Source organism: Musa acuminata, chromosome BXJ2-6, assembly GCF_036884655.1.
Source record: "Musa acuminata AAA Group cultivar baxijiao chromosome BXJ2-6, Cavendish_Baxijiao_AAA, whole genome shotgun sequence".
Lineage (NCBI taxonomy): Eukaryota > Viridiplantae > Streptophyta > Magnoliopsida > Zingiberales > Musaceae > Musa > Musa acuminata.
Window position 1 is genome coordinate 37,260,322 of NC_088343.1, and position 19,847 is coordinate 37,280,168.

A 19,847-nucleotide genomic window follows, 5' to 3' on the forward strand; every position below is an offset into this window, starting at 1 on the left:
TAACGTGAGGAATAATGTCTGCTCATCTCATGTTTTGCATCAGCAAACAGTAAGTTATTCACAATGCTAAGAGAACACACCCTTTATTCCACCAAATTGTCTTCCGCAGATTGCATGATCAGTGACTGTTTAAAAGGGTTAGACAGCACCGGTGGTTTCTCCTTTATTCGCATGACATCGATAGAAAAGAATGGTTGGAAGAAAAGGATTGCTTGATATTGAGCCATTTATGTCACCATATGACAAGAATGGAAAGGTAGGCATATGAATTGTGGTAGTCATTTTCTTGGACACCATCTGCTGAGCCTCTTATTTCTAAAGCAGGATGTCAATGGGTTTTGGATATATGTCAGGTCAGAAACCAGCAATGGGAATGAGTATAACTTATTAACTGCTGAAGGATGTAAAAAAAAGAAATGGACCTTTTTTTCTCTTGGAGAGAGTCAGGAAAACTTCAAAGAATAAATGATAACTCTTTAGGACGGATTAGTGAGTTGCAATACTACTACTACTACAATTTAAATCTCCACAGCTAATTCTAGTTTACCACTTGAAACCCAGTGTCCATGAAACATCAGAAAGCATTTGTAAGTTGATTGAGATCTTAACATCTAGACCTTTCCTTGATTCTAATGTACAATAGAATAACAGACATGACTTGGTATAATCTCAAGCCAACCAAACTGAACTAATTTGATTTTGACACGATTTTTTTATGTGACCGCTTGAGTAAACAATATATGGCTTTTTATGAACAGCTGCAACAAATACAGCAAACTGAACTATGATTTTTTATGGATTCTAGAAACTAAGCAAAACATATTGTCATCCAAGAGAGTTTTCAGCGTGCAAGAGAGTTGTTTCTTCGGTCTCCAGTAAAAACGTCTTCGGTCCTAACAAAATGCACCAAAAGCCTGGCCATAACACATATATCTAAGTTAGCAAAGAAATGAAGCTTCAGGAAAAATGCCAACTAAATTTCTTAAAGGAGAGAAATCACCATAGGAAGGAAAAGGAAAAGGAAGTTAAGATCTCAAATTACAATAATCATCTTTAATACACAATCAACAGATTCCTATAAGGACCCAAATATCCCCTTACAACACTCGGAAATCTCTGATAACCCAGTTCAGCTACTTGATACATCTGATGTGATCGCCTAATCACACTAGATGGTTTGGTCAAACATAGCTAATAGAGTATGTATGCTCAAATGTAATTAAAATATACTGATTAATGATGGTGGTGTTTCAAACGCCGAAAAACCCAGCTGAAGTCTTCCAAAGTAGGATGCTAATGCAGCTCTTCTTTCAAATAGATGGTACATGCAAAATCAAATGGCAATCTAAGATCAAGCATACATAACAGCTTGTGTTGAAGGTTGTTCAGTTCAGGCTGTTCAGCTAGCTAAGAAGAGGATTGCATGGATTAATGTTTTATTAAGGGGAGAAATAATGAAAAAAAATCTAATCATCTAATGATGAGCAACTGTTCAACAACGATAACAACAACAACAAAACTGTAAGTCTCAACTATTTAAAGTCAGTTACATAGATCTTTTGTCGTCGTTGATAACTGTAAAGTGTCATATGCCTAGTTAAATTCAAAGTACTTAAGTTTTTATTTATAGTTTCTATTAAAGCCTTTATAGATCTTCCAATACCCTTTCTCGTACCACTAACATTAATCAATTCACCTCTTCTAACTAACCGCATCTAAAGGTCTCCTAGGTACATACCCGTACCATCTTAAATGATTTTCTCTTATCTTATCCTTTATCGAAGTGATATCTGGTTGTTCACAAATAAAAGTATTTCTTTTCTTATCTTTCCTAGCAACTCCATGGATCCATCTTAATATTTTCATCTTAACAACACAAACTTTTTGTATACGTTGTTTCTTAATTGCCCAACACTCAGATCCTTAAAGTACTGTTGGTCTTACAACTATCTTATAAAATCTTTCCTTTAATCTCAAAGGTATCCAATGATTACACATAACTCCGGGCACCCCTTGTTATTTTAATCATTCTATTTTTACCCTATAATCTATACAAAATATCTTTATCAATTTCTCCATCTTGTTGAATAATTGATCCAAGATACTTAAGACTCTTATTTAAAAGAACTTCTTCTCCATCGAACTTAACCATATTCTCTTATCTATTCATAGAATTACTAAGAATGCATCTCATATATTCAGTTTTAGTCCTACTCTCAACTAGGAAATTATCAATTTCTCATAAAAGAGCAAATCCAAAATAACATGGACAAAAAATGCTAGTGAAAACATATAAGAATTAAGGTGCAGGTTGAAAGTTCATTACATAAGTTGAGTATCTACATTCTTTATAATAGAAATGTTGAGAATATGTTAAATAATTCAAAGCTTCTAGAGTCGGAAGAAGGCAGATGGATCACACATTTTAAAATAATAAATTAACTGCAGTTCACGAAGCAGAAGCTTAGAAGCAACATTTATGTAGACATAAGATTAGCTTACCTTCAAGAGGTAATTTTTTGTAAATCTAGTTCAATTGCCACTCTTCCTTCTAGTTCTTAATTTCACAGCATCTTTTAAACTCTTTGGGCCTTTACTGTGCTGTCTCACGGCTGGAGCACCTAAGACTCTAGTGCTAGAACTAGAAGCACCTGTCGTATGCTCAACACTATATTCAACTGTCATCTCATTGCTTGTAACAACATTGTGTTCCTTAACTTTAGTTGAAGGACCTGTACATCCATCAATGGTGATCTGTTACAAGTAGCAGAAGAACTTCCGCAACAATAATATTATTCAGAATGAAAACATGATAGACATCTTCAGAAGAAAACAATCAAAAGCAGGGGGAACGCAAGATTAAATCTCTTCCAAAAAGTCAAATGCCTAGGTTGATTGGTCTTGTTCAGCTCTTCTTTACTAGACGTTGCCACAAACTGTCACATGCTATGCATGTGTCTATATCCTATTGGCTAAAATCTGCAGCACTGAATTCTCACCAGTGCTTTGCAAGTGTCCTCACTGCTAAAAACATTTTAATACCAAAAAGTGTATATTATCATGTCAGACAACATATGATAGGGTAAAACGCTGACGTGACGTAATACCCCGGATTAGACACGAAACGCCCCCCCACGTCGGACGCCCAGCGCAGCACGCCGCCCTAGAACGAGCATTAACGACGACGCGACACTCGCCCGCACCCATCGTACCCGAACAACCCCCTCGGCTGACCCCTTGGGGCCGGCCGAGGCAGGCGAAGGCACCGATTGACACCCCCCATACCCTGCGGCAGCTCGGCCCTCCACGCAACGCCCACGACGACAGACGCCGTCAGAGGTACGACCCTGCCCCGGCGAGATGGCACATCAGGTAACATCCAACCCACTTATAAATATCCCCCGGTTCCCAACGGAAAAGGGGGAGGCGAGAAAACAGACTCCTCTCCGCCATCACTAACTTGATCATCGGAGGGGTCGGGCCGAGCGACCGCCCCGACCTTCGTGCAGGTACCCGACCCGTTCCCGGACCCACTCGGCGCCACGGGGATTCCCAGTTAGATTCCTTCCATCAGCCACCACAACATCCCAAGGGGATCCTCACCCGATCCAGTCGTTTGGAGCCCCGAACCAGCCGCGTTGGCCCCCAGGTCACGGCTAAAAGGTTACTTACCGTAACAGATTGGCGCTAGAAGGAGGGCCTCCAAATGTCAGGCGATCAGCGATCCCACCTCGCCGGATCTTCGGCCGCTGAGCTCCCCGCTTTGGGGGAGCATCCCCTGCACAACGAAACTCACGACGACCGCCCCGCAGCAGTATCAGAACGCTACTGGCGGCTGTTCAACGACCCAGGCTTGCCACCTGCCGACGGCGCGCCCGCCGACCCGTTGCCGGTAACACCCGAGGCTTTCCACGACCTCGCCCACCAGGTCCGGACCCTGACAAGCATGGTCCAGACCATCATCCTGATCATCTCCCAGCGGACCCCGCCGCACGTGCCACAGCAAGAGGCCCCCGCTCAGACTCATGCACAACTTCCCGAGCGCCCCGTCTCACCCCAGAACCCCGCAGCGGAAGACACGGCGAGCCGACCTGAGCCTGCGGCTCCGACCGCCGACTCGACTAACGCCCTACGGGCTCAGCTGCGCCTTGTCAGCCAAAGGCTCGACGAGGTACAACAGGAAGTCCGCAAGTCAAAAGGAGAGCTCGGGACGGACGGACGCCTGGGATCCCCGTTTACCCCCGAGATACAAGATCAGGCGATCCCGCCCCACTTCCGCCTCCCGTCTCTCGATGCGTATGACGGTGCCACCGACCCGGCAGACCACGTGGCCGCTTTCCGCGCCCAGATGGCGCTGTTCGGGACTTCCGACGCCCTGATGTGCAGGGCATTCCCAACGACACTGCGGGGACCGGCCCGCACATGGTACAGCGGTCTGAAGCCCGGAACCGTCACCTCCTTCGACCAGCTCGCCAAGGATTTCGAGCTCAACTTCCTGGCGAACGCCCGACCTAAGCCGTCCATGGCGTTGCTTCTCGGACTCAACCAAAAAGAGGACGAGCCCCTCTCCCATTTTGTGAGCCAATTCGCAACCCAGATCCGCGGATTGTCGGATGCTCACCCTTCTTTCTTGATGCAGGCGTTCATGACAGGCCTGCGACCGTCCAGGTTCTTCTGGTCGCTCGTGGAGCGACCCCCCGTCACAGTCCCCGAAATGCTCCAGCGAGCCAGCCAGTTCGTCGCCGCGGAGACCTGGATGGCTGGAAGGCGGGAAGAACACAAAAAGGTCAAGTCAGAACCGCCCCGGCAGCAACAACCCGCCGTCTCCCGGCGAAAATTGGACCGACCCGACCCGAGGGCCCCCCTTCCCGCCTTGAATGCATCCCGGACCGAAATATTCCTACATGAGAAGGGAAAGGGGCTGCTCAAGGACCCTCGTCCGATGAGGAACCCCCGGGAACTCGCAGACCGCTCAAGATATTGCCGGTTCCATCGACAGCACGGGCACGACACCGAGAAATGCTATGAGCTGAAGAAGCAAATCGAGGAACTTATTCTCAGAGGGCACCTTGGCCGATACCTCCGGCCAAACAAGGAACAGTCGCCTCACCCCGAGGGTCCTGTTGAGCGGCACATCGATGTGATAGCCGAGGGCCCCGCGTCAGGGGGAGGTTCCATGGCAGGTAGGAAGGCGTACGCCCGAGCTGCTCCCGACAAAGCCTCGGGGCACGAGCCGGAACCCGAGATCACCTTCCCAACCGGAGCTTCCGAGCGGCCGGACCACGACGACGCCCTGGTAATATCAGCCAGGGTAGCCAACGCACAGATGAGGAGAATAATGGTCGACACGGGAAGCTCGGCTGACATACTCTACCTCAACGCCTTTCAGAAGCTGGGCTTGGTCAAGGAGAATCTAAGCCCGATGTGCTCAGCGCTCACCGGTTTCACGGGGGACTCGATATCACCCCTGGGGGCCGTTACTTTGCCCCTGACTCTAGGGACCCCGTCGAAATCAAAGACAGTGATGACCACCTTCCTGGTGGTCGACCTTCCTACCGCCTATAACGCCATACTCGGCCGGCCCACCCTCAACAAGGTCAGAGCGGTCGTCTCGACCTATTACCAGATCATTAAATTCCCAACTCACGCGGGAATCGGGGAAGCCACGGGGAGCCCCCGAGAGTCCAGGCGATGCTACCTTACCGCCGTATCATTGGGCAGGAGGGCCAGGACCGAGTCACCTCTGGAAGATCCGCGAGAAGCAAAGAAATCGACTTCTCATCCCGAGTCGAAAGGGACCACCATTGACATTCCTTTACGGGAAGCCCGACCGGACCAAACCATAAGGATCGGATCGGAACTGCCAGAGCGCGAACGGGGGCAGCTCGTCGGTCTCCTGCGGGAGAATACCGACGTCTTCGCCTGGACCCCATCGGACATGACAGGCGTCGACCCAAAGGTCGCCGAGCACCACCTCAATATCCCACCTGACGCCCGCCCGGTAAAGCAAAAGGCCCGGCGCCAGGCCCCTGACCGACAACGTGCGATACGAGAGGAGGTAGACCGACTCCTAGCCGCGGGCTTCATAGAAGAAGCCAAGTATCCCCAGTGGCTGTCCAATGTAGTCCTCGTAAAGAAACACAATGGAAGCTGGAGGATGTGTGTTGACTACACCAGTCTCAACGATGCATGCCCCAAAGACTGCTACCCCCTCCCAAAGATCGACCAGCTAGTCGACACAACAGCCGGTCACTCACGACTCTCTTTCATGGATGCCTACTCAGGGTATAACCAGATCAGGATGGCGCCCGACGACAGAGAACATACGGCCTTCCTCACCGATCAAGGTGTGTACTTCTACAAAGTCATGTCGTTCGGACTAAAGAACGCTGGAGCCACCTACCAGAGAACGGTAAATAAGATGTTCGCACATCAAATCGGGAGGAACATGGAGGTTTACGTGGACGACATGATCGTGAAGAGCCGAGAAGCCGGAACACACCTTGCCGACCTGGCCGAAGCCTTCACCACGCTGCGCAAGTTCGGCATGCGGCTCAACCCCGCAAAATGCGCTTTCGGCGTCACCTCCGGGAAGTTCCTGGGATTCATTGTGCACCAGAGAGGGATCGACGCCAACCCAGAGAAGGTTCAAGCAATAATCAATATGAAGTCTCCCCGGACGGTCAAAGACCTACAGCAACTCAACGGAAGACTTGTCGCCCTGTCTCGCTTCCTCTCCCGATCGGGCGATCGTTGTCTCCCATTCTTCAAGGCGCTCAAAAACCCGAAGAACTTCCAGTGGACGTCAGAGTGCGAGGAGGCTTTCAAACAAATAAAACAGCACCTGGCTGACCTCCCCCGGCTCGCCTCCGTCTCCACGGGCGAGAAGCTGGGCCTCTACTTGGCGGCCTCCCAGCACGCAGTCAGCTCGGTCCTGGTCAAGGAGAGCTCCGACCAACAACTCCCGATCTACTACGTCAGCCACGTCCTAAGTGGACCCGAGGAGCGTTACCCGCCGATGGAGAAACTCGCGCTCGCCCTAGTGCTCTCGGCCCGGAAGTTGCGCCCCTACTTCCAGGCACATCCGGTGGAGATCATCACCGACCAACCTCTTCGGCAGGTCTTAACGAAATTTGATGTTGCAGGACGGCTCCTCAAATGGGCGGTAGAGCTCGGCGAGCATGACATAAGGTACGCGCCCCAGACCGCCATCAAGGCACAGGCGGTAGCCGACTTCATCACGGAGCTGATGCAGCCAGAGGACACGGATCTGGAGAGGGTTCCCGAAGCCTGGACCCTACACGTCGACGGCTCGGCCAACTTGAAGGGCGCTGGGGCAGGACTAGTCCTCCTCGCCCCCGATGGACGCTCGTTCGAACGATCCCTTCGCTTCAGGTTCAGAGCCACCAACAACGAGGCCGAGTACGAGGCGCTCTTAGCGGGGCTAAGGCTAGCCCTCGAAATGCAGGTGACCGCGATACATGTCCTCACCGACTCCCAACTCGTGGCCGAGCAGCTCAACGGCGGATACGAGGCTCGGGACGCAACCATGGCGAAATACCTGGCGCGGGTAAGGGACCTGACCACCAAGTTCCGCTATTTTACATTATCTAACGTTCCAAGGGAAGAGAACGGATGAGCCGACGCGCTAGCTAAGCTGGCGTCGAAGCCAACCCCCGAAGCGTGGCCGGAAGTGGAGGAGCTCCCTGCCCGGGCAGTCGAAATTGCAACCACAGCCCCCAGCGGCACTCCAGCCACGTGGGTACAGGAGCTGCTGCGCTTCAAGCAGGACGGAACCCTCCCCACTGATGAGGGTGCAGCTTGGCGCCTGCGTCGTACGCACGTGTGGTACACCGTGGAGTGCGGCCGCCTTTACAAGCGATCCTTTACCTATCCCCTCCTGCGGTGTTTAGAGCCTGACGAAGCCCAGATGGTTCTAACCGAAACCCACGAGGGGGTATGCGGCGGGCATATCGGCGGACGAACCCTGGCGCACAAGATACTCCGTCAGGGCTATTACTGGCCAACCATGCGCCGAGATGCCAAAGCCTACGTTCAGCGGTGCGGGTCGTGCCAGCAGCATGCCCGCGCGCCCCGACAGCCCGCAGTCCCGCTCAGTCCCATCGACTGCGCGTGGCCGTTTGCTCAGTGGGGCTTGGACCTGCTTGGACCCTTCCCACCAGCCTCCGGACAAAGGAAGTACATAATTGTAGGGGTGGACTATTTCACAAAGTGGGTCGAGGCCGAACCGCTGGCGTCGATCACGGAACACCAAGTGGAGAAGTTCGTGTGGAAGAACCTTGTAACCTGGTTCGGGTTACCCAAGGCCATTATCACGGACAACGGGCCGCAGTTCGCCGGCGGAAGGTTCCGGAAGTTCTGTGCCGATCAGGGCATCCAGCTGAGGTTCAGCTCGGTTGCCCACCCTCAGACCAACGGGCTAGCCGAGGTAACCAACCGATCCCTCTTGGAGGGACTCAAAAGAAGAGTGTCCTCGGCCCAATCGGCCTGGACAGACGAGCTCCCCAACGTCCTGTGGTCGCTGCGCACCACCCCCAAGGCGGCAACCGGGGAGTCCCCGTATAGCTTGACGTTCGGGACCGAAGCCGTCTTGCCACCCGAGATAGCTATCTCCACCCTCCGGACGAAGGGCTACGACAAGGAAGTCTCCAACGAGGGACTTCGCGCAAACCTCGACGCGCTCGAGGAGCGACGCGCCGATGCGCACTTGAAGGTCCTCTCTTATCAGAGAGCAATCGCCAGGGTCTACAACAGGAAAGTACGCCCTCGGCCGATAAAGTTAGGCGACCTGGTCCTCCGAAAGACCGAAGTCAGCGACCCGACCCGAGCCAGGGGAAAGCTGGCCCCCAAATGGGAAGGACCTTATCGGGTCGTCGAGGTAGTCCGACCAGGCACTTACCGACTCACGACGGCAAACGGTCGCCCTTTACCAAGAACCTGGAACACCGAGAACCTTAAGAAGTTCTTCGTATGAAACAAGGAAGCTTTTCCAGAGAAGAAAACGATAAAGACCAAGGGAGAAAAAAGTTTTTCTATTGAAGATAACAAAAAACGTCATACAAGACCCGACTTACAAAAGACCGACCAACTAGCAAAAACAAAAGCATAGGACCCCTGTCTTTATTGCTGAGGCTCCTCCAGGTGATCGTCGAAAGGGACCTCCTCGGGCATGTCCACCCCCAGATCCTCGGGATGACGAGCGAAAGGGTTCTCCTCCACCTCGAGACCAGGGTGGCGAACGCGGAAGCGGGACGTGGCAACCCGGTACCCATATTCAAAAGATACGCGCCCCGTCCGCGTCAGCCCGAGCTCAAACCCCCTCGACTTCTTGTACGCCTCGAGGGCCTCCTTGTCCTTCACAGGGCAAAGCCGGACCTCCTCTGCCAGTGCGTCCGAGGCCGCCTTCGCCTCGGCCTTCGCCTCCTCCAGCTGCTTACTGAGGGAGCTTGCCTCCGACTTCACAAGGCGGAGCTCAGTCCGCTCCACCCTTATTGTCTTTTGAAGGCCTTCGTTGGCCTTCTTAGAGGCCCCGAGCTCCAACCGGAGGCATGCCGCTTCTGCCTCCAGGTCCGATGCCCGCTGCTCGGCAGCCGCCACAGCCTCCGGGCCAGCCCCGGCCCGAACCTCCTCGATCTGCCGATGCAACTTGGCATTGCGGTTGACGAGGCCACCAATAACGCGGCCGGCGTCGCGCACCCTGTCCATCAGGGTCACAGCGTGGTGGAGACCCTGCATTAAGAGGAACAGTTCAGGAAGACCGGCGTCGGACGGGTGAACATAAAAACAGAAACGTACGTACCCAGGTCAGCGACTGGGCGGACTTATTAAGCAACTCGTCCGACGGAAGAATGTACAAGTCCCGAGCCATGTCGGGATGGAGCGCCCCTCGGAGGAACGTGGCGGAGGGATCCCCTCCAGCCCACACCCTATCCCCCCGGGTCAAGCCTTCCCAACGCGCCACCAGAGGCTCGCTGGACTCCCCGGGTGGGACCTCGCTCGCCAGCCGCGTCTGGAACGGTTCCCCATCGCCGGCTGGGAGTCGACACAGGTCACACACGGAGACCGGGCGGGGACGTTTCCCGGTTGCCCGTCGGCTAGGTCCGGCCCCGCCATGACGCGGGCCCGCCTCAGGGACCCTCGACGGGGTCGTCTTCGCCTTCTTCGAAGGGCGCTCAGCCTCGACCTCCAGCGGAGCCGCCTCTGAGCCAGGCTGCGGGCCAGCCGGCGGGGCGGGGAGAGAGGGTTCCGGGTCGACCGACGGAGCAGGAAGAGGGGGCTCAGGCGTCTCGGCCCCCAGAAGCGAGTGGAGGTTCACCATTTCTGCAGGAAACAAAACGGGTTAGTCCCGAAAAGCCAGCCACGCCAAAACCCAAACCAAATGCCGTCAAAACATACCCTGAGGCATCGGGCTAAGGCCCGCCTCGACCAGCCACTGCTCGGTCATAGTCCGAATGGCCTGTGACCTAGGGAGGATCTCTCGGAGCCTCCCCAGGGCTTGCCGCTCTGCGTCGCCCAAACAGGGGGCGGTGTTGTCGACCGCCCTCGCGGACCATCGAACCCCGAAACCCCAGTCTTGAGAGCGGCTGATGTAGAAAAACCTCCCCTTCCACCCCTTGTTGCTGGAAGGGGCCCCCCCGACACGAAAACCCGTCCGGGCCGACAGGAAATAGCCCCCCGAACCCTTGCAAAGACGATAACAAGAGAGGAAAAGGTCGAGGCTAGGGGTAATGTCGGCGTAGTGACATTCCCCCAGGAATGCCACTAGGTAACGCCAAGAGTTAGGTGCCATCTGGGATGGCGATATCCGCCAAAGGGACAGGCAAGAAACGATGAGAGGGTGAAGAGGAAAGCGCAAGCCCGCCTCCAGGGCATCAAGGGACAGGGCAAAGCCCTTAGGGACCGGGTCATACGCCCGCTGCCCCGGCTCGGGGGCGCTGAGAAGGTGGTCCTCCGGGATACTGTAATACTCCCGGAGTCCCCCCAGCGCAGACCCGCTCACAACGGAGTCCAGGTCGTGCGGCCACATTAAGGCTTCGAGAGCCCGTGCCGCTTCCGCATCGGAAGATTCAGCGGGGGACGAGGGAGGGTCCCCCTCCCCGGCTCCGACGATGGAAGAAGAAGAAGAGGACGGAGTGGGAGAGGAAGAGAAAGAAGAGGAAGAAGGCGACATCTCCACTGACCTTAGGAAGAGGAAAGGATGATGCAGGGGGCCGGGAAAGGGACTGAGGGAGCGACAACGGCACCCGAAGGGAGGAACGCTGCAGCAAGAAGACAGAGGTAAACTCTAACGACTGCTACTTAAAGGCGATGCCTCACCAGGATCAAGGCCCTTCCGCCTCCCGAGGGTGGGCAACAGCTCACCAGCGCACGCGCATGGCCGTCGCGTCGCATCGGAAGACACCCAACGACGGCCTGCCTTAATGAGGCCTCGACGTGGCAACCCCGCGGAAGCGGCAGCAGCCGGACGCCTCGACTCCAACGCCCGAAGACGTGCGGCCAGCTCCCCCTTTCGGAGGACAAAGTCAAAGTGCGGTAACTATTTCGACCCCCGCTGCCGCCAAAATCAAAATCAGAGCCCTCGGCCCCCGGCTCTACGCCTTCCCGAGATCGCCCTTGCACGGTCACCCCGCCTGCATGGCGCTCCTCGGCCCCCGGCTCTACGCTTTCCCGAGATCGCTCTTGCACGATCACCCCGCCTGCATGGCGCTCCTCGGCCCCCGGCTCTACGCCTTCCCGAGATCGCTCTTGCACGGTCACCCCGCTTGCATGGCGCTTCTCGGCCCCCGGCTCCACGCCTTCCCGAGATCGCTCTTGCACGGTCACCCCACCTGCATGGCACTCCTCGGCCCCCGGCTCTACGCCTTCCCGAGATCGCCCTTGCATGGTCACCCCGCCTGCATGGCGCTCCTCGGCCCCCGGCTCTACGCTTTCCCGAGATCGCTCTTGCACGGTCACCCCGCCTGCATGGCGCTCCTCGGCCCCCGGCTCTACGCCTTCCCGAGATCGCTCTTGCACGGTGACCCCGCTTGCATGGCGCTCCTCGGCCCCCGGCTCCACGCCTTCCCGAGATCGCTCTTGCACGGTCACCCCGCCTGCATGGCACTCCTCGGCCCCCGGCTCTACGCCTTCCCGAGATCGCTCTTGCACGGTCACCCCGCCTGCATGGCGCTCCTCGGCCCCCGGCTCCACGCCTTCCCGAGATCGCTCTTGCACGGTCACCCCGTCTGCATGGCGCTCCTCGGCCCCCGGCTCTACGCCTTCCCGAGATCGCTCTTGCACGGTCACCCCGCTTGCATGGCGCGCCTCGGCCCCCGGCTCCACGCCTTCCCGAGATCGCTCTTGCACGGTCACCCCGCCTGCATGGCACTCCTCGGCCCCCGGCTCTACGCCTTCCCGAGATCGCTCTTGCACGGTCACCCCGCCTGCATGGCGCTCCTCGGCCCCCGGCTCCACGCCTTCCCGAGATCGCTCTTGCACGGTCACCCCGTCTGCATGGCGCTCCTCGGCCCCCGGCTCCACGCCTTCCCGAGATCGCTCTTGCACGGTCACCCCGCCTGCATGGCGCTCCTCGGCCCCCGGCTCTACGCCTTCCCGAGATCGCCTCTGCGCGGTCACCCCGCCTGCATGGTGCTCCTCGGCTCTCGCTTCCATCACCTCCCAAGACCGCACCCGAGCAGTCATCCCGCCTGCACCACGCCCCTCGGTCCTCATCGGCCCCATTGCCCTCAACTCCAGCCCTGCTCGGCCTCCCGTTCAAACGGCGTGTCTCGACCTGGCGCCGCTCGGGGAGCATTCACGCGACCGACCCGTCCACGGCACGCCGCTCGGGCCTGGCTAAGGGACGCACTTGAAGCAGGAAGCCATGCGCCGAACTTCCCACATGCCGAACTGACGCATGGCTCCTCTTGGGGGGGGGGGGGGGGGGGGGGGGGATATGATAGGGTAAAACGCTGACGTGACGTAATACCCCGGATTAGACACGAAACGTCCCCCCACGTCGGACGCCCAGCGCAGCACGCCGCCCTAGAACGAGCATTAACGACGACGCGACACTCGCCCGCACCCACCGTACCCGAACAACCCCCTCGGCTGACCCCTTGGGGCCGGCCGAGGCAGGCGAAGGCACCGATTGACACCCCCCATACCCTGCGGCAGCTCGGCCCTCCACGCAACGCCCACGACGACAGACGCCGTCAGAGGTACGACCCTGCCCCGGCGAGATGGCACATCAGGTAACATCCAACCCACTTATAAATACCCCCCGGTTCCCAACGGAAAAAGGGGAGGCGAGAAAACAGACTCCTCTCCGCCATCACTAACTTGATCATCGGAGGGGTCGGGCCGAGCGACCGCCCCGACCTTCGTGCAGGTACCCGACCCGTTCCCGGACCCACTCGGCGCCACGGGGATTCCCAGTCAGATTCCTTCCATCAGCCACCACAACATCCCAAGGGGATCCTCACCCGATCCAGTCGTTTGGAGCCCCGAACCAGCCGCGTTGGCCCCCAGGTCACGGCTAAAAGGTTACTTACCGTAACAATTACTACTGTGCATTAGTATCCTAATAAAAATCTATCACTTAGCTGAAACAAAAACTTAATCAGGGCAAAAAACATTTTTCAGAAACAATGCTAAATCAAATTTTCATCGTTGCATCGATGCACAATGGCAGAACAGACATAGCAAGCTGTATCTTGGTTTCACATAGCTGAAACAAAAACTTAATCAGGGGAAACAAAATTTTCAGGAAACATGCTAAATCAAATTTTCATCATTGCATAAAGGCACAATGGAGGAGCGAACGTAGCAAGCAGCAACTTGATTTCACAATAACTCATTTAACTGGAATAACTTTGATGCTTATGGATGGTTTGTGACAACTAGGTATTTGTTGGTTTACAAGAGTGATTATGTTATATGGATATTTAGAGCATAAACACAATCTGGCAAACTTTTAAGGGTATACATGCCCAAAAAATTTAACGTATAGATATCTTGGGGTTCAGATAAAAATATGGGAATAAAAGGTTGTGATTTTACCAGTCATCAAGGTATATTACTTGCCTGATGCCTTAATGAGACCACAAAAAAAAATCATAAAATCCATCTCAAGAGGTAGGACAATAGGGGGAAAAGTATTCAAATACTGCTAGAAAAAGAAATGGATGCAATTTTGCTCTCCTGTAAACTTTTTGTGATGGTTGCCAACTGGGTCATATAATATATTCAAAAGACTATTGTTTTGCGTCAGTGAACAACTGCAAATCTTTATTATGGATTTTTCTTAAAGAATGTTTTCTTGAAGCCCAAAGCATCTTGTTATCTTGGTTTTCCCCCTCTTGGGTTTTCCTTCAGCTTCAAATCTCCCTTTTCCCACCAGTCTTCTAGAACTGGACCAACTGATTGAACGAGTTGACCTGAGCATCTGTGTCACAGAACCTTATTTCTAGCCAAATCTCACACTCTTAAAATTCAGCTCATCTTAATCAAGATCACATTCAACTCAAGAAAACACCAAAACAATCATAACAATAACTGCCTACTATCACAGACTTCAGATAAGTAAGAATCAGCTAGGATGTTTATGAGTGACAAAATTCTGTTAAATTACATACACAATATTTATAATTTTGTATTCTGAGGGTATTCCCACCTTTTTGTAGTCAGAGAGCAAGGTAACAGTTGATAGCATCCCTACAAAATAAATTGCATGTATTCCTAAGAGGATCACTAACCATATGTAGTCAAGTGATGTAACCACCAAGAGGATCCCTACCTTCATGTAATAGCATATTATGTTCGACTACCTGAGACACAAATATAAAAGTATCTAAAAGATTCAATTATATGATCAATAAATCATGTCTTCTGGGACTCAAATTATTGATCATAAAGTTCAAAATGTTTAGCTTCAAATTTAGAATTAACGAATCATACATCCCAAGAGGCATACAACAATTCACAATACATATTTCATAGTTTTTCTCTGTCTTTATACTAGATTAGAATGTTTCATGAGTTCCTGAATATTACAGATTTTTAGTTATTCTTATATTATTATTTTTCTCATTTTTACATTTTTAATTTTATTGAATTTCTAATACATATTATAAATCTCACCAAACTGAAATCTCAGTAATCCATATCACCTACTCTGGATCTTCATACAATTCTTCAAAAATCTACTCTTGATCCTGTTTTCAACTTTTTAAGCATTCACAAACAAGACTAGATTGAATGCATGGATAAGAAAAAAATATTGACAAATGTGATTCAAAAGTTTAAACCTTGTTCCTGAAAAGGTAAATACATTGCTAACTAAAATTTACTAATCGTAAGGGGCAAATATCTCTGATGCTTGGAGTGTTGTGCACTATTTAATGGCTAACTGACTAGAACCATCTTTGGACTCACATAATTGGCAGAAAAAATAGCTGGATATAAATTCAACCAGGGGCAACAAAATGATGCAGAGGACAAGCATGTCCTAAAAGATCAAGTTATACCAGGTAAAGTTGGAAAGCTTGTAGCCAAACGTGAAGAAATCCCCCTTGAGTATGGATCCCTAAAATTGGAATAGATAATTCTTCACATGATTAATACAACTAAAATAAAGTTTAAGATTCAACACTGGAATATATAGTAATATAACAAAAGCAACACAATTATACAGAAAAGTTACCAATTTGCAGGACCACGAACAAATGCACGAGTATATCTTCCTTGGCTAATGCTCTCGTGCCTTGTTCTTGTGTCAACTGCCAACGCATCACCTTGATTAGAGTTCTCTAGTTCATCCAATGGCATATATGCTAGCTGTTCTATTAAGTTCTCAACTTGTTTCTCCTTCATGATGACATCAGAAAGACTAACTTGGTTTGCCACTTCTAATAAATAATGGTTAGCCTTCTGTGATGCTCTCTCAGTGTTGTATATCTCTACCTGAAAATCCAGTAGAACAATTTTATACAACTGCCAGAGAGTTGGCTAACATAAAATAAAAAAGTTCTCCGAGATCAATGACAAGTTACTAGGTCATATGTGTCGTATGGTCTCACAGAAATATATATCAAATACTCCAAAACATCCTTTAAGGGAAGTTATTGTGGACAATTAATCCAAGAATTATACTCGGGCAACAAAAAAAGGCTCCACCATTGGGTTCATTTGGTTGGGATAATAAATTTTGCTATTGTTGTTGCACAATAATTTTTTTAATTGATAGTCACAGGTCTACTGTTAGATAATAAGATAATCAGCAAAAAATTCCTTTATTAATTTATAGCTAGCTATCCAATGCTCCATATAAGAAAAATAGTTGTATTATGTACTTGAACCCCCTCACATGGTGGCCCCTTTGGTTATGCAAATTTTTTTTTCTAGCAGGATTGCATTTTTGAAAGTTCGAGTTTTAACAAGAATACTTCACTCTGACAATTATAAATAAGAGAGCATGCAAGTCCAAGAGGCATATTGATAAATCATTATCTTATTTAAAAAATTAATCGTTACTTATCCTTGTTGAGCATTGTGAATCATTATCTTACTTCAAAACTAATCTTTACTTTAGTTATCTTTGTTTAGCATTGGTTTAATCCATACTTAATAGCTTTGGGTATAACTCTCTCCCATGAAGTAGATAATCAAAAAGAGCACCAGTAATTGATATATGTTAGAAGAGGATCATTACATGAACAAAACACCCTGCTATACATAGAACTTAGCAGTACAATCAACCCAAAAAAGAAGGAACATCTCATATGCAAATCATAGTTCATTCAATCATAATATCAGAAAGAACCTAGATATGCTATTAAATCCAATAACCATTTTTTAGTTATCATATAGGCATAGAAATATTATGATGATACAAGAGCTAAAATTAGAAATACAAGCCCATATGCACATACTGACTAAAACTACTCCACAAGGAAGGATATGCCATATGCAATTCTGAGCCATGCAACCATGAAAACAACTAAACATCCTACTGTTTTAGCCAACCACATTTGTCATGCTCTTACAGATAAAAACCTACCATATGTACAAAATTCTATCACATCTAAACAAACAAGCAAACACAAAAGAGAGGATCTTGTCAGACTCACTGCATGCTTTATTTTACTTGTAATATCAGCAGCTTTCGCAGAAGCAATTTGTAAACACTGCATTATTAAGCTTGACATGACACCCACTCCTCCAGCCTTCTGAACAGCACAAATGTCACCATTCGAGTTCATTGTAAAAGTCATCCTGCCGCCCATCACCATCTCTTCCTTATGTGTTGGATCAATCACCTAGAGAACATAATATTCCAGATCAGTTGGCATGAACTAGAAAAAACTAGTTCATTACCTCTAGCAAAAATTTTAAGAACTTGATTTTGAACGTACTCTTCATCATACCATGATGTTACCCTCACCAAAAACTGCAAAAGTTACTGCAATAGGAAGATGATGGATTATTAGAGGCAATGGTTCCCTAACCTGAAAAAATATGAGATAAATAATGATATATTTGCATGTTTGCTAAAATAGGCATTCTGGTTTTGAAGTTTAGCTAGTGAAATAAAGCTAAACAAGAAATTTTAAGATAATTTAGACATACAGCTTATGGTAGCCAAATATGGCAAAGAACTTTTGAATTTTACATTGAGGTGATAAGATTTGACTTAACCTCAGCATCATGCATTATGAGCTCCTGACCATCATCACCTCCTAATGTACAATCAGGCCTCCGAAACGTCAAGAGGGCAACCAAAGCGGCGATATTAGCAGCATCAATGAGATTTCTAATTATTAGAAACAGACAATCAGCATTTGAAAGAAGAATATTGCTTAAAAGGATATTATTTAGAAACTACAACTCCTTTCCATACCCTCCATTATCAACAATGTGAAGATCCACACGTATGGACCATACTGATTTCCCTACAACAACACATAACGATTCCATATCCATAGCGCTGCTTTCCCTGTAATATAACTTTATTTTAAGTAGATTGTAGTTTGTCCATAATTTGAATTGAAAATGATTCCATTATTTTTATGCCCAATATCAAGCCCGCTAATGTGAAATCATGTATGTAAGATCTTTAGCATGTTGGAGTATCAATATGCACCAGTACATTACAACAAAACTCACCGAAGTCCACGATCTATAACACGGCCAAGTTCAACAGCAAATTCTCCAGGACGTCCTGCCTCAAAAGATGGATCAGCCATTGGTGAAAATTCAGTAAAAATTGAGAGAGTCCCTTCATTTGGCCTATCTCGATAAGGTTGCACCAGCTGAGAAGTCACGTAGCTCATCACACGTGTCTGACCTAGTTGCACTTCTGATAAACCCTGTTCTCTGCAGGTAAAATTAAGTCCTGACTAATGACTTTTGAAAGCTAGTCATTTAATGATGCACATACAGTGTTCAAAGTGAATACAAGGACACAAAGCTCATATCTCTTACATGGGAACTTACAGTAGGCAGGTACAAATGACAGTAGAAGCTACCATTGGAATAACAGATAATGTGTCAGTTAAACACTGATATACAAGTGTACATAAATGTAGTATGAACACATCAGAAACCAGAAGCTGTAGATAACATAGATCAAGAATATGTAAAAGTGACAAGAAAAAGGTGTAGCAAGACAACTAAGAAAATTAAGAATGAAAAAACCATGTATATATCTCCAGAAGATGCATTTCTACTTGCTATTAGTAAATTCCAACCAAAAACTTAAAAAGAGAAAAACACTAAAAGGAAGAAAGCAAGTGAAAAATTTCCTTTCTCACTTGTTCTTGTAAGATACACCAAATCATTTTCAGTTACAACTTTTTTTCCATTTTGAGGAACGGGAGGGAGGGTTACTTTGGCATCCCCAATCCACTAAATGTAACCAAATCAACAAGGACAGTATTCCAATTTGGTTCTCACCTCACCTACAATTATAAACATGCTTTCTCTCCGGCAGGTAAAATACTTGGAGGCAACCAAGAAGAGTTGCACAATCATCGCAGGAAACTAAGCTAAGCACGGGCATAGTAAGTCTCATACTATTTCAATGGTATTCTAATTGTAAAATAGTTCCTTTTGAACAAAGATGTGATCACACAAGATTTAGTATCTATTAATTCTTAGGCACTTCAAATGAAGAATAGACACAGTTTTATAAAGTTCCTCAGGACTTAGGACGAACCATATCTTAATCGGTGAATCTGACACGAACGTAAAAAGAACCAAAGATAGGCGACGAAGAAACGGGGAGATTCTCCCTTATAATAACATTAATACTTTGGAGACTCCGTTTCCATTATTGTGACCAAACCACATATGGATCTTTACCTTCTTAAAACTGGCAAAACCGAGGAGCTATGTATGAATCTCCAAGAAAAAGGAACAAGAATTAGAGCAGGGTAGGGTGGCGAAAGAAACACATGCCTCCCGAACTTAATGGTCAAATCACGGTAATCGAAGGGGCGGCGGCCGTCAACTCGGAGGTCGGAAGCGAGCACGCTCGCTATGAACTTCTTCTCGTTATTGGTCATCCGCCAAGTATTTGCTAATCTCTGCTCCATCTTTTCCGCTTCACTTGAAATCTTCAAAAGGAGTGGGGAGAAGAAGAAAAAGACGGGGAATAGGTTTGAGATACAGAAAAAATTCTCCACGAAATACTTCAAACCCTAAATAAAGGAGGGGAGGGACGAACAGAGTGAAGAGAGAGGGAAAAAAGAACGCGATCACAAATTAACCACTAAGCAAAGCAATCACAAATCGGGCCGCGAGGAAATAAAGACAGTACCCAATCTCGGTGTTATGTTCTTGGAATC

At 49.4% G+C, this 19,847-nt stretch overlaps 1 protein-coding gene across 10 annotated transcripts; it reads right to left on the reverse strand.

Moving 5' to 3' along the window:
- Positions 1-596: 596 nt before the first annotated feature.
- On the reverse strand, positions 597-19,813 carry LOC103989070 (exosome complex component RRP45B). Of its 10 annotated transcripts, none has more exons than XR_010488015.1 (10): positions 19,459-19,813; positions 18,166-18,375; positions 17,900-17,995; positions 17,698-17,812; positions 17,427-17,507; positions 17,130-17,318; positions 15,704-15,963; positions 15,528-15,586; positions 14,757-14,828; positions 597-914 (listed from the first exon to the last, which is right to left on the reverse strand). XR_010488015.1 is itself a non-coding variant. In XM_009407814.3 (10 exons), the coding sequence occupies exons 1-9, from the start codon at positions 19,593-19,595 to the stop codon at positions 2,533-2,535; spliced, it is 1,347 nt and encodes a 448-aa protein (XP_009406089.2). In that variant the 5' UTR covers positions 19,596-19,813; the 3' UTR covers positions 597-914; positions 2,503-2,532. The 10 variants fall into 10 exon arrangements, 8 of the variants coding, with proteins under 8 accessions (XP_009406089.2, XP_064969941.1, XP_018683667.2 ...); XM_009407814.3 differs by lacking the exon at positions 14,757-14,828 and adding an exon at positions 2,503-2,732; XM_065113869.1 differs by lacking the exon at positions 14,757-14,828 and adding an exon at positions 2,503-2,732 and having other exon boundaries at positions 18,166-18,368; positions 19,459-19,596.
- Between the last annotated feature and the right edge of the window lie 34 nt (positions 19,814-19,847).